At 30.8% G+C, this 22604-nt stretch overlaps 2 protein-coding genes across 2 annotated transcripts; both read left to right on the top strand.

Moving 5' to 3' along the window:
- Positions 1–865: 865 nt before the first annotated feature.
- On the top strand, positions 866–7529 carry LOC109819264 (RNA-binding KH domain-containing protein). Its single transcript, XM_020384936.3, has 8 exons — positions 866–1019; positions 1616–2225; positions 3292–3783; positions 4674–4913; positions 5168–5440; positions 5637–5692; positions 6079–6175; positions 7031–7529. The coding sequence occupies exons 2-8, from the start codon at positions 1638–1640 to the stop codon at positions 7160–7162; spliced, it is 1878 nt and encodes a 625-aa protein (XP_020240525.1). The 5' UTR covers positions 866–1019; positions 1616–1637; the 3' UTR covers positions 7163–7529.
- A 6654-nt stretch (positions 7530–14183) lies between these two features.
- Positions 14184–21908, top strand: DELTA-OAT (ornithine-delta-aminotransferase). The gene is made up of 10 exons (XM_020384941.3): positions 14184–14440; positions 15048–15156; positions 15396–15626; positions 16403–16562; positions 16666–16721; positions 17541–17693; positions 18014–18111; positions 19077–19157; positions 20124–20357; positions 21565–21908. Exons 1-10 carry the CDS (start codon positions 14289–14291, stop codon positions 21707–21709), a joined length of 1419 nt encoding a protein of 472 aa, XP_020240530.1. The 5' UTR covers positions 14184–14288; the 3' UTR covers positions 21710–21908.
- The last annotated feature ends 696 nt before the right edge of the window (positions 21909–22604 follow it).

The raw sequence follows: 22604 nt of genomic DNA, 5'->3' as shown, positions 1-22604 counted from the left end.
TCAAAGACATTTATACTCCTATTTTATATTTAAAAAAAAACATTTTATAAAATAAATAATTACTCACTTAAAAGTAATCACTAATTTTTTTTGAGATGCAAAATACTTTTTTCGCTCCTAATTATGATAATAACAATAAAATCCACACTTAAATTTATGTTTACAATATCTCAAATTTTCTAAAATTAGGCCAATTTTAATGATTTTTATATTATTTTTATAATACATATGAAAAATTAAAAATATATATTGTTTGTGTTTATTAATTTTGTATGCTATATAGTTATGAAAGTTTTTAAATTACTTTAAAAGAGACTAAATTAAATACCAATGAATAAAATATAATATTTTTTTTAACATAAACAAACCACATATATTTTGATATATTAACAAAATCAATCAATGTTTTTTTTAAGAAATTTAATATATTAAAGTTAGTAACCGTTATTTTTTTTTCTTTACAAAAAAGTTTTAAGTATTTATTATTGATAAGTGAATTTCAAAATAAATAAATTAAAAGAAATCTTTTTTATAAATATTATAAAGGAGATATTGAGATATATAACCAATTTTTATCTTATTTTTTAATAAACTATTATACTCTTTAAATATAAAAAAAATTATTCTATTTTCTTTAAATAATTAAATATAATATTTTAATATTTTATCTATATATATAATTATTTGAGACACAAATTTATATATTTATATATATTATAAAGAGAATATTAAAATATATAACCATATTTGATCTGTACTTTTTAATAGATTATTATATTTTTTAAATATAAAAAAATTCTTATATATATTTTAAATAATTATATATAATCTTTTAATATTTTATCTACATAATTATTAGAGACCGAGTTGTCTTCATCCTTATATAAATAGAAATCCTCAAACCTAATTAGGGTTATGAGACGGAGAATCCTGGATTGCTTGCAGCATTGACCTACCTTCCTCTCTCTCTCTCGTTTCGCTAGGGGTTCAAGTGTTCTCTTGTTCTCTCTAAGAACCAGGTATCTTCCAAGTCTTCTATTTGTGACGTTCATCTTATATTCTGTTCTCTTTTCCATCTGCATCAGTGCAGTTGTAGCGTTTTCGATTTTTTTAATCTATCCTTTTACTCTGGGTGGAATAATGGCTTTATTTGATGGAGAGACAATCTTCTTAGAATTTCTTTTTTAAAATATTTATCTTATCTATTTAATTGATGGTTGCGGTGCAGTTGATAATGAATCTTACTTTTGCAATTTTTTTTTAATTCTGACTCCGTTTTCTCCATTCGCCGAATTGTTACTCTGTTTTAAATCTTCTGTTGAATGCCTTGTGTCCAAATTTTGTCTCACTGATTTTTTGTGCCTTTTGGTCGCACTTCGGGGGGAATAGACCTTGTTCAATCGGAAAACAGTTTCAATTTGGTAAATTTTCTTTGTGATAAGTAATAGGTTTATGTGGGAATATGGGATTATGCATGTGCGATATTTTTTGCTTTAATTTAGCCTTTTTTATTTTATGAGAAAGGGAATAAGGGAGGGAGGATGGTCAGAGACTGACAAACGTAGTATTTTTTGTGCTGGTTATGTATATATCTAAACGTATATTTTGTTTCCAGGAGTTGAGTGATATTCAACAAAATGGGCGAGGCTGGAAAACGATACTATTCATATAGAGACTATGATGGGGACAGGAAGAATCAAAAGAGACGCATGAATGACAGAGATGATAAGGGCAATGATGAATTGGTTGTTTATAGGATACTCTGTCCAGACGAAGTAATTGGTAGTGTTATTGGGAAGAATGGGAAAGTGATAAATTCGATAAGGCAAGAAACCAGGGCGAAAGTCAAGGTTGTGGATCCGTTTCCTGGTGCCAATTATCGGGTTATAATGATCTACTGCTATGTTAAGGAGAAGGAAGATGTTGAGATTGACGAAGAGTTCGCCGGAAAACAACCCTTGTGCACTGCTCAAGATGCTCTTCTCAAGGTTCATGGTGCCATTGTGAATTCCATTGCAGCTCTTGGAGATTCTGAAAAGAAAAGAAAGGATAGGGATGAATGTCAAATCCTTGTTCCGTCAAGCCAGTCTGCGAATATCATTGGCAAGGCTGGGACTACCATTAAAAAGCTGAGAAGTAAGACAAGAGCAAACATCAAAGTTACTGCCAAGGATGCAGCTGATCCATCACACTCATGTGCTATGGAATTTGATAATTTTGTCATGGTTAGTAAACTTACTTTTGAGCGATTTATTGCTTTGTGTCATAATAATTTCCCTGATTAGAATACTAGCATCTAATCCTCCCCCACTGACACATGCCAATATTAATATTTTATTTATTAATAATGTATGGTATCATCACTGATTCAATGGCATATAAGTCTTTACAGTTTGTCTTTCTAATTGTAAGCATTTAACTTGATCATATTTCTGATTCTGTGCTGACTTATGTATGCATTTTTATTTTTTCACACTAGTGTGCAAGCAACTGTGCATCTTGAGATGTCATCTGTAAACAATGTAATATGGATGTCTTATTTTATTTATGTGATGACCATTTTTCATGGTTGTCTACTAGAAAGACTAGTGACAAGACAACTGTGTCAATAATGAATAAATTACAAATTTAGAATACATTTCTTGAAGTGTTTTGCTTGTTTTGTTTTTTTAAGAACTTTCAGTTGTTTTGACGGGTCCCATCCTGAATACTTCATCCTTAGAATATAATATCCTTTGACCGAAAGAGGTGAAGGAATGTTCTATGCTTCTTAAGACTGTAATCTGAAAGTAAATTTCAAACCACAACAGGTGTATTAAACAGGGAAGGTTGAATTTTAACTTCTTCCTTAGAATATAATCTCTTCCAGGATAAGCTGTGGTTTTTTGTTGTTGAAACATATGCTTTGTCTGAAAGATGTGAAGGAATGTTCTATGGCTCGAGATTGTAATCTGTTAGAAAATTTGAAACCACATCAGGTGTATTAAACAGGGAAGGTTGAAGTTTGCAATGCTTTTCTGTTCCCAAAACCTTCTACTCTCTCAACAGTAAGCATAATTATCAACAGTGGCAAATAGCGCTGCTATCTTGTCATAGTGGAGCACCACAACTGTCAGCCATTACAGGAAACTCTTAGCATTATGTTTTTGTGTCACATCAATAGCAGCCAATATTGCAAAATCTTATCATATGTCATATTTTTATCATATTTTTTTTGTTTTTCATTTGTCAAGACATGTACTTTTGCAGCAAAATTGTACCTTACTATATTGTTGCTTTCTCTGTGAGTAGATTGCTGGTGAATCAGAAGCCGTTAAAAGAGCATTGTTTGCAGTTTCCTCTATTATGTACAAGTTTGGTCCCAAGGAGGACATCTCTCTTGACACAACTGTACCAGAAGCCCCAGCCAGTATTATTATTCCGTCTGATGTTCCTATTTATCCTCCTGGTGGACTATATCCCACTTCAGATCCTATTGTCACACCTAGAGCAGTTTCTCAAATTATGGGCACAACAAATATACAAGATCTACAAGGTTATGCTGATGCCGGAAATACATGGCCTCTGTACACATCTGCCCTTCCAGTTGTTTCTGGCACTGGTGCTTCCCGGTCCGAGGAGTTAATTGTTAGAATGTTGTGTCCCTCTGACAAGATTGGGCGTGTCATTGGGAAGGGAGGTAGTACAATTAAAAGTATGAGGCAGGCAAGTGGTGCACATATTGAGGTTGATGATTCCAAGGCTAATTATGATGAGTGTTTGATCATTATAACTACAACAGAGGTGAACTATCTTTAGCCTTTTTACATTTTTTTTTCTGTAACATAAAATTGATCATCCAATAATTGTTAGAGTTCATGATGTACCCTTGTGTATGTTTGATTAGCATATATGTTTTTCTTTTGGAAAGTATATTATAATCAAAATGCTAGAGTGCTTTGGACTAGAAACCTTTTGAGAGAAAAATAATTAAAACAATGTATGTTGCTGTTCAGATGGAATTATTTTGACAATCACAATTTATCAAGGAATTTTTTGGTTATTTTAATGAATTTATTTCATAGGACCTTTCAATTGATAAGTCAATTGATTATATCAATTGAATACCACTAAATTTTGACACCTTTAGAAAATCCTGATACTTATGGCAAAAAATCTCTTAAAACCCCAATCCAATACACCCTTCATACACTTGTTAACAACATTCACGAAAGAAACCAGAAGGAAAAGGAAACCAAGGGTGTTTTTCAAAAAATATTGACACATCAAGATTTTTACATGTTAATCTCTTAAAGCTAAAATGTGTCAATTGCACTGTGTCAGTATATGTGAATAGTCATTTTGTAAGGTGGAAATCAATTATACAGTTTTGCTACAGCTTTTGTGCTCTGAATCCTTGGGCTTATATATATGGTTAATGTGCAGCCAGTTCAGGTGTACAAATAGATATATTTGGTATCCTAATTTTGGGTTTTCATGAAACTTCTTCAAATTGTTGAATTTCATTCAGTAAGTTTGATTAACTAGTTTGTGGATTTTGTGTTCCCATATTCTCTATTCTTTGCATATAGTTAATTAATTTTCCTTTTCCAAAACATTGATTATATATACTTATGTAGTCTTATTTTATTGTTATAAAATGGAAAATGATCATACGGATATGTATTTTGTAGTCGCCAAGTGATCTAAAGTCCATGGCTGTTGAAGCTGTTCTGCTGATGCAAGGGAAGATAAATGATGAAGATGATACCATTGTTTCAATCCGGCTTCTAGTTCCTTCAAAAGTGATAGGTTGTATAATTGGTAAAAGTGGTTCAATCATTAATGAAATTCGCAAGAGAACTAAGGCTGATGTTCGAATCTCTAAAGGTGATAAGCCAAAATGTGCAGATGTGAATGATGAACTTGTTGAGGTTTGACTTTTCTCACTTCTTGTTTTAACAGTATATTTTTTCAGAAATTCTATTTGGTATGAAAGCTTTTTATATGTTTGACAACCAATCATGATTGGAGAGGAAAAAAAAGCAAAACTGGAAAGTAAATGGGTAACTGATAAATGCAACTTTTTTAAATAAATTTCATGTTTCATGCTTTAAGACTCATTAATAACAGTGATACGGCTTGTCACTTTTCATATTTATTAAATTCAATACCTTTTGGGATTTAGGTGGGTGGCTCAGTTGATTGCGTGAGAGATGCACTAATCCAGATTATATTAAGACTCAGGGATGATGTATTGAGAGAAAGGGATACCGGCCATAATCCTTCTCTAGGTGCCGCCGATTCATTGTACTCAGGTACTGCTGGTTTTTCTTTGCCATCTGTGTTGCCTTCAGTTCCTCCTGTTGCTGCTCCGTTGGTTTATGATCAGAGGGCTGAAAGTGGAGCCGGCTTGGGCATGCTTTCTTCAAGCAGCCTTTATGGATATGGATCTTTGTCGGTATGTCATATTTTTCTTGCCATATGGTCATAATATGTTGTGATAATTTTTTACAGGGATATAATGATTTATTTTTCTCTTTTTCTAATACAACATGCTAATAAACAGCTTTCAGTATTTTTTTGTTGCATGTTTATTTCATGTTTTGTTTCTAATAGTGTCACTAATCTTTTTCTTGATTGATTATATGTATTAGATGGGGGAAAGTGGCTATGGATCCTTGTCATCGTATACCACCAAGCTGTATGGAGGGTTAGTATACATTTATATAACAATTATGTGAACCCTTTACAACTGATTTAGTGTTTGTTTGGACTGGTATTTGCAAAATTGATTTTGGATAAACTTGATTTTTGTAAAACTGGTTCTGCAGTGGAGTGATTTGTATTTGGATGCCTTTAAGACTAATATTTTGGTTAGAAACATATCCAAGCCGATGTAAAAGAGACTCACTTTCGCTGACACCATGGTGTGAGAGTGAGAATGATATTCTATTAGACACCCCAACTAGACTTTTGCCTAACAGTTGAATTGAGGATGATTAATCAATCAATTGTGCACTTAAACTTCTATTTTAGATTTCTCAACTCTATATTAAATTGGTTGAACTTATGTTTTTATACTCTTATTGTGCACAGTTTCCCTCCCCCATCAGCTCTGGATATCTTGATTCCTGCTAATGCTGTTGGTAAAGTGTTGGGTAAAGGAGGGGCAAATATAGCCAATATCAGGAAGGTTGGTTAACACGTCCTGAATTTATTATTCTGTTTTTGTTATTGCAGGGTGAACATTTTTTTTATTTGAAATTATCTATTGTTTTTACTTTTCTTAAAATCATTTTGTAGTTTGGTTCTTGCTGCTGTATGTCACTCACTGTACGCATTTCAGCTGTGATGAACTGAAAAGAGTTACTTTTCTTAAAAATTTCATATCATGCATTTCAGTGAGTGAAGAGAATCGGTTAGATGATATCCAACCAAAAGGATGGATTCTAAATGGTTTTGCTGAGTATTTGGGTGTTGATTGATCCATGTAACCAACTTACCCATTAGGATATGTCCAGGTTGTATTATTAATTTTCGTTATTTTTAGTTCAGTTCTTGGTGGTGTGATATTATTGATTGCTCACTTACACTGATTCAATTTACTCGAGTTATTCTAGGAGGTATGAGACATCCAAATTTTCATCATATGAAGTGATTTGTCTAGACGAAAACTCTGTAACAACTAATTAGAAAATTAAATGGTTAAGGGCTTTTGTAGTCTTTGATCAGCAATGTTTTTCAGTTTTTCACATTTGCTATGCCATAAAATCATTTTGTCACATGTCATCTAATGAGGTCATTTCATGCAATCTATTCTATGAAATGTTTTCTTTTTCTTATTCTTTTTTATCCACGAGGTATACAATAAAAGTTGTATATTTACTTGTTCTGTATGATGTCAGGGGCTAGACTAGTTGCCATAATTGAGTTTATTTAACTTTGGTTTATGATGAAATACAATTTGTTTATACTCCCATACCCTAATACATGTAAAATACAAAATTTTCTTCTTTTGATACCTATTTAATGCCTTGTTTTGCACCAGATTTCAGGAGCTACAGTAGAGATATGTGACTCGAAATCTGTCCGTGGTGATCGTATTGCTCTTGTATCTGGCACACCTGAACAAAAGCATGCTGCTGAAAACTTAATCCAGGCATTTATAATGGCAACCTGAATTATTGAAGTTCTTTCTCAGGGTTGAAGGTGAAAAGTTTAATTCTTGAAGTATGTTCTTGTTTCTCTCCTTAGTTCTCTTAGGTTGGTCCCGGAGAGACAATGTTCTCTAGTGTTCATCAGCTAGACTCCTGCTTCTTCCACAACAGTGGCTAACAAGATTGGGCTTGGGGATCCATTGCTGGTTTTGTATGTAGGAATTATAGTTCCTTTCCTTTTGTTTCCTCTTATTCTACTCTCATCTGGGTTTTATCTTTAGAAATCTAGGATCTCTCTGCCCTTTCATGATGTTTGTCTTGGATTAGTTTGGTGTCATCTCAATGTCCTTAAATTATTCAGTGGAACCATAAAGCGATGTTTATTATGTTTCTGATGGTTCACCCTCTTATTCTCCTTGCTGAAAATATCTTCCCTATTGACGCAAAATGAGATGCTGAGTCTCTAAGCAATCTGCACTTTCTCATATCCTTGGCTATCCAAGTAATTATTCAGAAGTGGGAAGTTGTCTCATGAATTCAAAGGATTTCAGAAAATCCTAGATCTTTTTCTCCCCTCTAATTCTATTTCCATATCTTGTAAGCATGAGGGCATTTACCGCTAGATATAACCATCTCATTATCTCACCAAACATGATTCATTAAATATATGTATCACAAGCCAGAAGCCATATTTTTCATAGTTAAAAAAATCATTAAAACAGAGAGAAGGTAAATATAAAGTAGGAAGATACGGCTTCCTTCCTCCTTTGCATATAAAGGAAATACAAGAACATGAAAGAACAAAGAAAAGTGTCATGAGTTGACTCTTGGATGGTTGAATGATCTCCACTACCGTCTTGATTCAACATTAATCCCTGAATGTTACAGAATTCAAGCTATTTTGTTTTTTAATCGAGTAGCACTACTCATAAATTATCTGAAAAGCGTTATTCTATTTTGAAACTTGTATGCTTTTCATTGTAATCTGTCTTGTGATGGATGTCACTCACAAGAAATATTTACTAAGAGGTGTCTCCAGTGGAATTTGAACCCCTGCACTGGAGGTAAAGTTTGCTCACGCAGAGCTCAGTTTGTCAGCTGAGCCACAGATGTCACATTTTAATGTTGCTAGCCTTCTCTTCCATTATGATGCAAAATTGTTTCATTCGATCTTCTAAATTCTATGAAGGGTGGCTTTTGAATTTATACTATGATCTAATCGATCCCTTTCTGGCTTATTTGTTTTCCTGTTTACAGCATAAAATTTTGTATTCCTAGTAAACTTAGATTATAGTTATGGTTACATGGATAATACCTTGCCCTATATAATTAGTGATCTCACCCTACCCAAGTAAATTATATCTGTGGGCAATAGCTTTGGTTTATTATTATATGACTAAACGTCTAAATTATAGGATGCGGCAAGATTACATCTTATTTCAGAAACATTATCCTTGTATCCGTACTGCCTTCTTGTGTTACACTGCCTCATCCAAATTACTTGTTGCCACGTTTCAACATCAGTGTGCTTGGAATTCCTTGACTCTTTTTCAAATGTGATGCGCCTCTTTCTTCCTTTCTATCTATTATAATATTCAATTAACTTGATGCTTCTCTGATTTTCCTAGCAAGTTTGAAGTACACTTTTTCTTTGTTTTTCATTAGCCATCTAGTTTATTGAACTCTCACCACGATCGTCTCGGCGTAATTATGCTCGTTAAAATGTTTTTAAATCTTTAAAAGGATATAATACTATACACGTGGATTAATTCTCCCGTTGTTCTAGCTAGCTGTAGATTTTTGAAAAGTATAATCACTCATTCTTGTTCCTGTACGGAGTACTGTCCGTTCTTTTTTGCAAAAGCCTTGATTATTCTGCTAGTAGTATCAGTTAAGATGTCTGCTTGAGTTTGAGTTTGGTCGTTTAGTCTTTGGTTTTTGATGGATAGAATTTCAGAGATTGATAATGTTCTTCACTGTGACATTGTCTCGGAGGTTGGGTATGGTTCTTTGAGGGCCAGTACGTAGTCGAAGTTAATATTAGAAGTCTACTTGTTAATTATGACTGTTTTGTATATAAATTTGCATCTATGGTGCACATTAAGTAGCTCAAGTATAGTGCTGTTATTCGTGTATGTATTTACATTTAAACTTCACCCTTCGTAAATTAGTACATGTTAGGCGCCTCAGTTCCTTTGATTTTACGTCGTTTTTGGCAAATGGTTAACGTTGATTTGTGTTGATCTGTTAAATTCTACGTCGTCTTGATTTTTTTATTATTAATTTTATAGAGCCTTCAATGTTTTACATAATTTGTGATATTGACTTTTTAATTAACCGAAAATCACATTGAAATATTTTTATTGCATATTTTTTCATAACTTTCGATGAAATTTAGAAATACAATCTTATTTTTAGTATAACTTTGAATTGGTGGGGGGTTATTAGTTTCGAGTTCACTGTGCCCCTCATTTCTTTTTTCACTGTTATTCATTATTTTTACAAACAATTATGCGATTGACTTGTTGAGATATTGGTTGCTATTTTTCTTGTTAAATTGGGGTTTATTTTTCACTCGAACTCGAGAATGTTATAGTTAGAATGGTCATAAAACATTGCGTAGCTGGTATAAACTCACCGTGGAGAAATAGAAGTTGTAAATTTATGGTATACCAGCTACCACGCGCTCGTAGGGGCAACTCGAATTTAAACATGCAAATAGATGGAAGAATAATGGACAGACATGTTTTTTAAATTTATTTATGTTTAATTATTTGCTAGTTTAATAACTAATAAATGATTATTTGTATATTTTTTATTATTACTAATATTAGGATAACGGTGGAAGGTAATGGTTTGGGTTTAACGTTTTAACTAAATTAAAATGTGCTAATGTGATTGGAGGCTGCGTAAGAAACATTTTGTGGGAGTTGTGATTTCATTTCACTGCTCGGTTCTGTCTGTTCTATATGCCCTCCTATTTCTAGTGTTTATGTTGAGGTCATTATCAGTAACAAGTCTTGGCAGCATGTGATCTATGTTTTAATCTGAGTGCATTGACTAATACCATTTAGATGTCTATTACTTTTGTTACTAGTTTTTTCAATTGATCTCACCATTCTATTTTTAATCTTTTTTTTTTTTAATTTTTAAATTACTCTATCTGAACAAGACAAACAGTGCGTGTTTGTTGCGAAAATGTATTAATTATTTTTATTTTAGAAATTTAGTTTTGTTAAACGTTGAAATTTTTTTTCAAAATTAAAATTTAGTTGGTGTTTATAAAACATTTTGGAATTAAATATTTGGTTGGGAATATTTGTTCTATAATTTTTATCCTGCAATGTGTTAAATATACTTTTAAAACTCTTGTAGACGTACTTTAAATAAAATTAAAAGAAACAATTTTTTTTGTTATTTACTATATATTTTTGGTAAATGTAATGAGGGAAAGTGGAGTTCCAATTCCAACGTAGAAAGCAACTGTAGTAGGTTGTGAAGTGTATGATTTATACGTGTACGCAACCTGATGTCCCTACTGATGTATCTCCACACAAAAAAAAAGAAAAAGGAAAATGCTATTTCCTCTGATTGTGAGGCCGAAAATCCTCCGAATTTTAACATATTAAATTAAATGAATATTTTACTTCAAATCATTGACAAGTGTCACATTTATTGGGCTATAGAATGATGGTTTCATTAAAAAGAATATTCCGTGAATGAATTTTCTACTTGCAACAAATAAAAAGTAACGATTATTAAATGGTAGGAATAATGATAGAAAGATTGAGCAAATCTAAATATTTTTTGCAATGTTAGTAATTATTAAATAGAGTTGTGAATGGAACGACAGTGTATCGTGGTGACTGGTGACGGTGTATTATTTAGCAGTAGTTGATTGATGAAAGAAATCCAAAAGTGTGATTATTGTATCCAATCCAATAATAACACGTGGGCTGCTGATATTGATAAGCTTGTAAGTTGTGCCAAAAAGATAGACGCCCGCCGCTGATGCACGAGGCCCAATACAAATAATATGAGTTAATAAATTAAAAAAATGAATAGATTTTAAGATTTTGTAAGTCGAGAGAAATAGAAAAAAATACAAGGAAAATACATATATTTGTATTAATATCCTTCTACAATTTCAAATCTAAAGGACAGATTCCACGTTTATATTAAGTTTAATGGGTTCTACAATTCTCATCATCTCGAAGGATATTTTTTTTTTCTTAGTATTGATCACACTAATTTTATTGTCTCTTCTACGACATTTTTCCTTTCAAATAACTTAGTGTGTTTGAAGGGTGATAAATTTACCTTTATTTTGTATTCATCATAACTTTTATAATTAAAATTAAATACTACTAAAAAATCACTTTCTTTCATATACTTCTTTTTCACTTATTTCGAAATACGTAAAATGTGATAAAGAGATAAGGATTAAAAGAATCATCATGTTAATCTAACAATAAAATATTTAAATAATATGTACAAGTTTTTATATTTAAATTTTGTTGTCGTTGTTGTAAAATAACACATAAATGTATTTTTTTAACATGTTAGAAAGTTTAAATTTAATACAATGTTAATATATATATATATATATATATATATATATAATAGAGAGATTGAGGTACTTTGTGTCTTTAATAATTACACACAAACAAATATTAAAAGTTGTATATAATTATTTAGAAAAAAATTATAAATTTTTATTTTATTTTATTTGTATTTTAAGGGATATAATTATCTACTAAAAAGTGGAGACCAAAAGTAATTACTAAAATATATCCGTTTTATTATAAGTATGAATATATATATATATATATATATATATATATATATATATATATATATATATATATATATATATATATAGTACAATTACAAATATATTAGATTTAAATATATTTTAATTTCCTTAAAACGAGTACATTTCAATTTTGATTATTGTAATTATCTTTTTATTTTCATCCTAGTAAAATTTAAATGTACTGGTTTTGGCCTTATAAATGAATTAATTATAGTTTTACTCTTTGCAAAATATATTATTTGATTTTTATTTATTTAAAATTTAAAATAAATATTTTTGGTTTTTGATTTTCATTTAATTAGATAAATAATATAAAAATACAGACAAATTTTTAGAGATGTGACAATACTTAAAATTCTAATAGATGTTGTATGAGACAATCATTTGACATTCCATTAAATACACAAACAATTGTAGGATGTCGCATGATAATATGCATAAAAAGTAATAATTTCAGATTTGTGGGAGATGAAAATAAATATTTTTTTTATAAAAAAATATCAAAATTCACTTATATGATAATTCATAATTAAATAACAGTATAAAAAGTTACCTTACGTGTGAATTTTAATTACATTTTGTTCAGAATTGGGCCTACAGCACAATCCATGTGATGAGCTATTTTCAATTTAGAGTCAACCATTGGTAATTTACTAATTTTGTTGAATTCCTATTAACGTGAATGTTAAAGTATTTTTTATTTTATTTTTGTAAGTACTTACCCATTTCCCGCAAAAAAAAAAACTTCAATTGAACTAAAGTAGATCTTGAATCTCGATCTACTAGAATTGAAACATTCTGGTGTCAAAATTCACGAGAGATTGGTTCACGATCAATATTCCATTTCGAACAAAAGAACAAATTTTATTAAAAAAAATCTCAAATTTAAGATAAATAATTTAAAAATTCATCTTTTTAGTCTTAATTTTTTTTAAAGATAGGAAAGATTACAAAGATAGTTGCAATGAGAATTGAATCTAAGTTCTCATACTTTTAATTACTCCAACTCCTTCCCACACAATCATTAGGCTAATCCTAATGGTCATAATTTTTTCTTTAATCTTAATTGAAAAAAGATTTTTATTTTAATTTTTATATTCAAATTTTGTTAGAAAAATATTATCGTATAAAATTTATATAATAATATTTTTATTAATAAAAATATCACATTAAATATTATATATTTATTTTAATTTATGTTATCGGTGATTAGGGATGACAATGGGGCTCCATAGAATTGGCCTCATACCCACCCCATATCCGTGCAGGTATCCATTAAGCGGGTATCCATGAATTTCTTGAATACCCACAGATATCCATGGATATTTATAAATTTTTTAAGAAATTAAAAGAATTATATTACAAATAATTTTAAGTTTATATTTAATGTCATTGAAATATTAAAAATGAAAATTCAATGTTAATTTTGAACTTGTATTCAAGGTTAATCTTGTTAAAATAATAATAAAAATATAAGATAATTAATAACTTAAAATACATCAATCTCACAAGTATGATAAAGTCTCATCATAAAGCTACAATAATTCAATCTCATAATTCCAAACGAAAGTAAACAATTTAAAATACATAATTTTATTGGTCCAATCAAAGCTAGAAAATTAATCAAATTACATCCATAATTCTATAACATGCTTAACACATGTTGATAACTTCATCAACCTCACTTTTGTAAGAAAATAAGATGACAGTGTAGTTTTAGGATTATGTGGTACAAAGATAATTAGGATATTTAAGAAACATTATTAAACGGGTACCCGCGCGTATGGATATCATCATACCCGCCCCCGCCCCGTTTATAAACGGGTAAAAAATTATCCGTCCCTATTATCCACGGGTACTCAATTAGCCTATCCATTTATTATCCGTAGCGGATTTTACCCGCAGATACGCGCGGGTGCAGGTATTTTTGCCATCCCTATCGGTGATCTTAAAAATTAAAATAAATTTTTTAAAAAATTATAGAATTAAAAATAATAATTTTAAATTTGATAGAGAAAAATAAAATTTATCCAAAATTTGATGACTAAAAATATATTTTAAAAAAATAATCTAATATAATCTTTGCATATGAAATCATTTCCAGATTTTTTTTCTTCTTTTTTTAAAGATTCATAATACATAGAAATGTAAAATTAAATTTAAAATAGGTAAAGTGCTGTATTTAATATTTAAATATTATATTTAAGTTCCGTGAAGTGACAAAAGTTAAAAAGCATGTTGGGTGATACTCATTAGAACATACTTTCATCTCTTTCATCTTACATTTTCGAACGAAAATCCTGAGAAATTTGAGGAACCTTTGTGTCTCATCAATGGCTACCACGAGACCGGTTCAATGTTTGTTACGAAGGGTTTTCAGGGGAAGTAGGAGTTTTGGTGTTGCCACAGAAGTTAATGCTTCTTCTTCTTCTTCTTCTTCCTCCCAGAGAATCATCGACAAGGAACACGAGCACAGTGCCCACAAGTACGTTTCTCTTTCTCTCCACCCCATGTCTTGCTATGCCCCAAATACAAGATTTTGGTTTTTTCAAATCTAATTATGTTGTCCCACTTAGATCAGGTTAAACCTTAGTAATTTTTAGTTAATGATATAAGTTTTTGAATCATTCATTGGAATGTTTGAGTTTTATAATTAAAAAAGAAAAATCATTAAGCTAATCATGAGTTGTAACTTGAAAGTACCCTCCAAAAACTGTACTTTATTGTAATCATGTTGTTTATTCCTGTTTTTTTCATCACCTAAGCATAAAAAATACCAGCAGCACTCTGCCATTTCAGTCAAGATTATAAATTTATGTTTTTTTTTTGAACTTTTGTTATGTCTGGAGCTTCTTTAAAAATTCTCAGTTAGTAAATAATCTCAATTGGTCTCTTGTGAGCATTATTGCAAGAAAAGGATGATGGGGATTCGCTATCTCTTGGCTGTCAGCTTATACTGAACATAGCTTTCTTTTGGTTACTTGCTTAGGGGCCTTTTCTTTTCACACTTTCCTTTTGCCTGGATTTTTAATGAGTTTAATTAATTGATTTTGGTTAAATATTGAAATGATCTTTCCTGTTTTCAAATGCAGTTACCATCCGCTTCCAATTGTATTTTCTCAAGCAAAGGGAACCTCTGTTTGGGATCCTGAGGGAAACAAATACCTTGATTTTCTATCTGGTTACTCTGCTGTTAATCAGGTACAGTTGGCTGGATCTTGTAATTCACAATACTCTTGATCTGAAATTTTTCTTCAGAATGGTCCCAAATGAATAATGATGTTTGTACACATTTTCTTGTTTCCTTTCTGGAGTGAGTATATTACTGTGGCCAGATCACTTCTACTGTTGCTACTACTTTTCCTTTTCTTCTTTATTTTTAGGAAAATAAATGGTATCAAAGTTCTAATAATCTTGGTGTTTTGTTCATTTCACCTTAGGGACACTGCCATCCTAAAATTCTGAAAGCATTACAAGAACAGGTAGAAAGGCTGACTGTGAGCTCTCGAGCCTTCTACAATGATCAGTTTCCACTCTTTGCTGAGTATGTGACAACCATGTTTGGTTACGATATGGTACTTCCTATGAATACTGGTGCTGAAGGTGTGGAAACAGCTATGAAATTAGCGCGAAAGTGGGGTTATGAAAAGAAAAGAATTCCCAAAGATGAGGTATAAATATGAGAATCATGCATGCTAATAGTTGTAATATCATGATATGTTACAATTTTGCAAATTTTTGGGGTCCAGCTAAAATTTGCTTAATATGGGCCAATTGGTATTGATTCAATCGTCATCATGTCATCATCATGTTTTTAATGTTACCTGTACTATAAAACTTATAATTCACATGTTCTGTGTACTGTAGTGGTTTAGATGTTTTCATGTTTACCATTTGAGGCCATGTTGTAGTCTGATTGTTAATGTCAAAAATATAATTATACGAGGATACATAAGATGGAAACCAGAATACACGATGAATCAAATTATCTATTATAATATTTCCTCTGCGGAATGCTTGGGCATCCACAGATGTCAACTTTGACAACATTAGAAGGAATGCATTCTAATTATGACCTAGGCATCTCACGTGACTTTTTCTTGTGAAATATTTTGCAAACTAGATGCATCTGAGATGTTTAATTCTTTACAGCTAAACATATGGTATTCTTCTGGTACAAATAGAAAATGTAGGAAATTATTTTATCATTCTCTTTTCTGTTTTATATGTAGGAAGTTTAACAGTCTATACTTTTTTATTTTTTACTTTTGTTGGTCAGTCATAATGTCAGGAGTTTACTATTCAATTTTACAGCCTGAAAGTTATCTTGCTACATTTGAGCAAGCATCTGTCCTTTGTTGCTATTGTACTTTGGTGGTTCTTTTTATGAGAATCAGTTAAATTGTTTTATGAAATGAAACTTTTTACTCATGGACACCTGTTCCAGGCTATTATTGTCTCATGCTGTGGCTGCTTCCATGGTCGTACACTAGGTGTCATATCTATGAGCTGTGACAATGAAGCTACCCGTGGTTTTGGTCCTTTATTTCCTGGCCATCTTAAAGTTGATTTTGGTGATGCAGAAGCCCTTGAAAGAATTTTTAAAGGTTCTGCACTGTGCCATATAGTTTTTCCTTCTTATCAGTATAGTTTGCTTTATCATGATAGATCTTTGAAGTTTACTATTTGAATTTTCCCTATGAACTGCAGAAAAAGGAGAACACATAGCTGGATTTATTTTAGAACCTATGCAAGGCGAAGCTGGGGTATGTTTTATGCAAGTGCAAATTTAATGAGCTTAACACTCAATATGTTGATTGAATCAAGATGCTAAAGAAGTTGCTATATACCCCTCTCTTTGTCTTATCTGTTTATTGATATTATAACTTACAGAAAAAACTGATGTATGCTTTCAATTAAATTTTTTTCCATGTTGCATATTCTTGGTAAAGAGAACGGCTAAAGAGTCGACTTTCAGTAAAATACATAATGCATGTCTAGAATGGAAAATTTCTACAGAAATTTTGACATTTTCATTTGACATGGATGATAAATCACACACCACAATTCTTTATTCACCAAATTATGTTTTGTGAAAGTTAATTTCCAATATTCACCTATTCTTCTACTTGACATACCACATAGAACATGCCTAACGGCTCATGTTTTGAAAAAATTTCACTGTTTGCATTCCCTGGGTTACTTGTTCATGGCGACTTATACAAGTCAAGTGAACTGACGATTGTGTATATTTAGGGTAGTTTTGGTTACTTTTTGCCAGTCCATATTTAACCATCCTTTTCTCCTAATCTAATTTAATTTTTTTTCTTTTCATTTTATTAATCTTTCAACTGGTTTTATTCCATATAGTGTATAATTTTATGAAAAATACGTACTCCTTATTGCTTGTTCGAATTCTTTCAAATTAGTTATTTGATGGAAAATTTTTCTGGTACCCTTGTATATCTCTTCCGGGAGAATGGCTATAACATTCTGTAGACTTTTTTTTTTATTATGTTCTTTCTTCTCAACATATAATATCTTCTCTACATTTTTTTAATATATGATAATTATTTTTTTTAAAGATTATAATTCCTCCAGATGGCTATCTAAAAGCTGTTAGAGATCTTTGCTCCAAATATAACATCTTGATGATTGCTGATGAAATACAAACTGGGTTAGCAAGAACAGGGAAGATGCTGGCTTGTGAGTGGGAAGACGTTCGCCCAGATGTTGTGGTTAGAAATCACCTTTACTTCTTGTATACTGTATATATCTCTGGATTCATTTCCAAAACAATAAAATCAGTAATGAATTATGGACTTAGACTTGAAATTGAAACTATGGCAAGAAAAAATAATTGATTCCAATAGATGCTTTCGACTACCTTCCACTTGAAAGACTTGACCACCCAACTTTATGTTTCTTTCAAGAAAATGAGGACTATACTGCCTCTACCACAAAGTGCAAACTCTTCGTTTTTTGTCACCTTTTTTAAGGTTCTATTTCCTTTTTTATTTCACCAAGCATAGCTGTTTTTAACTGTCTCTGTACTCAGATACTTGGGAAAGCACTAGGTGGAGGAGTTATACCGGTTAGTGCAGTTCTTGCAGACAAAGATGTGATGCTTTGCATAAAACCTGGACAGCATGGAAGGTTTCATTGTATTATAAATTTATAATTTATTTTAATCTGCTCCCTTTGTTTAGCATTTTCTTGCTTATAGTTGTCAAACTTATGAGGTAATGATGGGCGTCTGTTTTCATCCATATAGGTCCTTTATTAGTCAGATGATGTGAAGACTGAAGAGATACAACTCTCTTTTTTGTTGAATATATAGTTTGTTTTGTTTTGGGTTAGATATGTAACGTTAGTTCTGTTCAAACCGATAGGACCATGGTACAAAATTCGACTACGTTGGCAGAAGTTATCTGTGAACTGGACCATAACCATTTAATTTTCAAAAGACTGAAAAATCGACTGAGATAAGATTTTTTACCACATGGTAAATTCCCATAAGTGATACTTCGGAGTTTGTATCTGATGATAGTATGATACTTAAAAACACTGGCTTGGTCATTCATATTGTACTTATATTATTCATGCTTAGAAGTTTTAAAGGTAGGAAGTATCTGAAAATTAAGATAAATATTGTTGTAAAAAAATTGGGATTATTATTGTGGTGGAATTATTATTATGTTTCATTACAAAGTCATATTATGAATGTAAACACCAATGTTCAGTGCAGCAACTGTAGCATCACCAGCACATTAAATAGTAGGTTATTTTCGATTTTAATAGCCATTAAGTATTTGATCCTTCAAGGATGGTAAAATTATTTCCTATTTGGTGTAAGGTCTCCAAGTTAATAAACCGATTCTGATGGCCCTCAGTTTTTTTATTAAACTGATTTCTTCATTTAAGGACTTTGATTGTTATTTACTTTTAAATTTTTCCATCCTTTGAGTACTCAGGAAATTTTTCTCAGTTTTGCATTCATTTCTTTTTATGTAATTAGTCATTAACTTCATTTATGACAATAAAGTTAATGTTATTAAAGTATGAAAGCTAAGATGAGACTTATAATGCTGAATTTTCTTCTTCTCTTTTATTGTTTGCAGTACCTTTGGTGGAAATCCGTTGGCCAGTGCAGTTGCAATTGCCTCACTAGAGGTGATCAAGGATGAGAGACTCGTTGAGAGGTATCAAATGCATTGCAAAATCTTATATTGTCAATATATACTTATTATAATACGGGTTTCAATACAAGTCTTGACAAGTAAATTTTATTCATTTCATAAGCATCATTTGAAATAAAAGCTTCAATACTAAGGCCCTGGGTTCTGGTAGTTGAATAACTGTATGAAATATAATCTTATTCTTATCTTTGGGTAAATTTGTTTATTGATGATTGAGAATTTGTCTCCATGCTTCTTGTACTTTTCAGAGAATGTTACAAATTAATCCCATTATTTTTATCAAATCCTGCCGTGTATTATCACGTCTAAAGTGTCTTGGTAGGATGTCCTGTGTTATTAGGGATTTTTGTTCATCCAATATTTAAATATTTGCGTTTCCTACAGTACTTAATTTTGATTCGGATCCTCACCCTTCTCCATAAAGTAATCACAACTCTTTACAATACCAGCAGATCTAGCTCAATAATTTATTTGTATTTTCAGTCTCTGCATTTCTAATTTCGTCCCATTTATAAGTTTCAGACCATGTTTAGAAAGCTTCATGAGAAAATGGTCTCATAATTTTTTTTATCACGCAAGTTACAACTGTGTGCAAAAAAGAATTTTCATTGAAGACTCTAAATAATGCAACAAGTTCTGGAGATCCTGAGGTAAAACTTATTTGCAAAGAAAATTTAAATGTAGGAAATTGATACTTCTTTCTAAGCTCTTTAACTTTCTACTCTGTCCCCTCCTCAACTTAAATTACAGTGCTTATGCTCATCAATTTATGTTCTAAACTTTTTTATTTTGCTTTTCAGCAGTGTTTTTCTACCTATGTTGTCTTGAATCCTTTCAAATTTTAAAGTTTCCAAGTTTCAGTGAATGGTTTATTAATTTGGTTCATTCATTCTCTTCTACTGTGAATTTCTCTCTTTGAGAAATTAATACATAAAATCTGCAATTGATGTATGTATTACTATTGAACAGATCAGCACAAATGGGAGGGGAGCTTATTGGTCAGATGCTTAAGATTCAGCAGCAATACCCGAACTACGTGAAGGAGGTACGTGGAAGAGGATTATTCGTTGGAGTGGAGTTTAACAGCAAAAGTTTGTTCCCAGTATCCGGCTATGAGCTAACTAAAAAATTGAAGAATAGGGGAGTGCTTACCAAGCCAACACATGATACAACTATCCGCTTTACTCCCCCACTCTGCATAAGGTAATTTATGAAAACGACAAGCAATGTCTTTATACTAAGTTATCATTATAGTATGTCAAGTAGTCAAAGTTTTCCCTCTTGGAAACTATTAGTTCATATTATAATAATTATTGGAAACGAAGACTACGATAAATATAAATGACAGAAAGACACACGGCAACACATAAATGGAGAAAAAGAATCTGCTGATGAGTACAGAAAAGAATAGATTATAAATGATTGAATTGAGGAGGGGCTGTGTTGTATGCAACAAGGATCTCATGCTAACTTTGAAATGGCAGAATATAGCGTTGCATAATTGATCTTACATGAGATTGTTTCAAAAAAAATTCTTTCTTTTTTCTCTTAATTTTCTTATTTCTCAAGCTAACTGCATTACATATTGATTCTTAGCTGAGTGGCTAAGAATTATCAGTATGGATTAAGGAAACATTAACTGAAGATGGCTGTACAGCTCTAGTTTGATTTGTTATTTGTTAGGGTATAGAAATAACGGTTAGAGTAGTTAGTTACTTGGTTTATTAGTTAGAGAGGTTAATTAGATATAAATAGGGAGAATAAGGGGAAAGAGGGGATCTATCATATATCAGTGTTGTATACCTTTCTGAATCAACACCTCAAAACTTTATCACTGATAGATCTTAAATGCTTGAAAGGGAATAAGCTTAGAAGATTTACAAATTTCAAGCTAGTCAAAGCTAAGGTTTTGCCATAAGATTCTTTAAATATATAACCAAAACCTTTCCAAGTAGGAGTATATTAGCACTTCATTATGCTAATATAGCCGTTTTTAGGCGTATTTTAAGCTAAAATATTTGAACAAATATAACTTGTTAACATACTCTTTTAAAAAAATAAGTGAGAGTATGTTGTGTGTATCTCATCCTCCTCCTTAGTCTGTATTAACTTTGGCCTACTGATCCATCATAAACTAATGGGGAAATTTTAAGGCTGAAAACATGCTCATGCTTTTAAGATGTATCTTTCTTTTACAACCTAAACCAAAACAAGCATATGCATTATTCTTGTTACGATCATGAATACTAATTTATGATATTTAGAGTTTACAACAAGATAGATTACTGGGAATGGTAAATACTTAGATAATCTCATGATGCAAGAACCAAGTAGGTTACTTTGTGTCTTTGTCCATTGCAAGTGTCTTTGGTATGTTGTTCTAGGATATGACCTAAAGTAATCTTTGCAGTGGGGATGAGATTCAACAAGGTTCCAAGGCTCTGGCTGAAGTTTTGGAAATTGATCTACCAAAGTTGCAGAAGGAGAAGCCAAAAGATGCTGCTCCAGTTGCCTCTAGTGCATGTGATCGTTGTGGTAGAGTCTTGTATGGTTAACCAAATAAAGACATGGATTGCATGCACCTTTGATTTTCCATCGAAAAAAATATGACCTCCAGAATGTTATTTCTTATACATGAACCGCTGGAGACCGTGTTCCCCTTCCATACCATATTATGAAATAAAAGATCAGGGCCGTGGCTAAGGCAAGGCCTTGCCTTAGGCCCCCAGTCGGTTCTTTTTTTTTAATAAATAATTTTAATATAAATAATTAAGTAATATATTCTATTATATTATAATTAACTAATTAATGCATATTTATTTAAAATTTATATATACACACACATAAATACTATAATATATAAGATTATTAGTTTGTGAATTTTATTACAATTTAAAAATTATTTTACATTTGTTTTGAATTTTAAAAAAATGGTATCAAAATAAATATAAGAATTAATTTCTATAAAAAATTAATAAAAACAATTGTGATAAGATCATAAGAATATCATGTTAATTTCGCTCTTCTAAAAAAGTATTTTATAGTTTTAATTATTTTTATAAATATTAAATTATTTTATTTTATTATATTCACATCAGAGTTTAAAATATGAAATCGCTTTAAGAAAATCTTTCGAATTTCAAAAAATAAGATTATGAAAAAAATATTATCTTAATTTTATATTAGTGATCACAAATTTTTCTCTAATTTGAAAATTTTAGAAATTACTAACAACAAATTAATCTTCCATTAGAAGTATTAAATATATTAAAAAATTAATTTATTAAATTTATACAATATGTTTATAAAGTACACTGTAAAATTGTGATTGAATTAGTTATCATTAGATATTGAAACTTTTTAATTATTAATATTTAGTTAACAATTTTATTTATTAAAAATAAAAATTATTTAATTAAATGAAGGTAAAACATAAATGAAAAATTTGTC

Source organism: Cajanus cajan, chromosome 2 (genome assembly GCF_000230855.2).
Source record: "Cajanus cajan strain Asha chromosome 2, NIPB_CcT2T_4, whole genome shotgun sequence".
In the NCBI taxonomy this organism is placed as follows: Eukaryota; Viridiplantae; Streptophyta; class Magnoliopsida; order Fabales; family Fabaceae; genus Cajanus; species Cajanus cajan.
The sequence above is the reverse complement of the archived record's forward strand: the minus strand, read 5'-3'. Positions and strand labels throughout refer to the sequence as shown.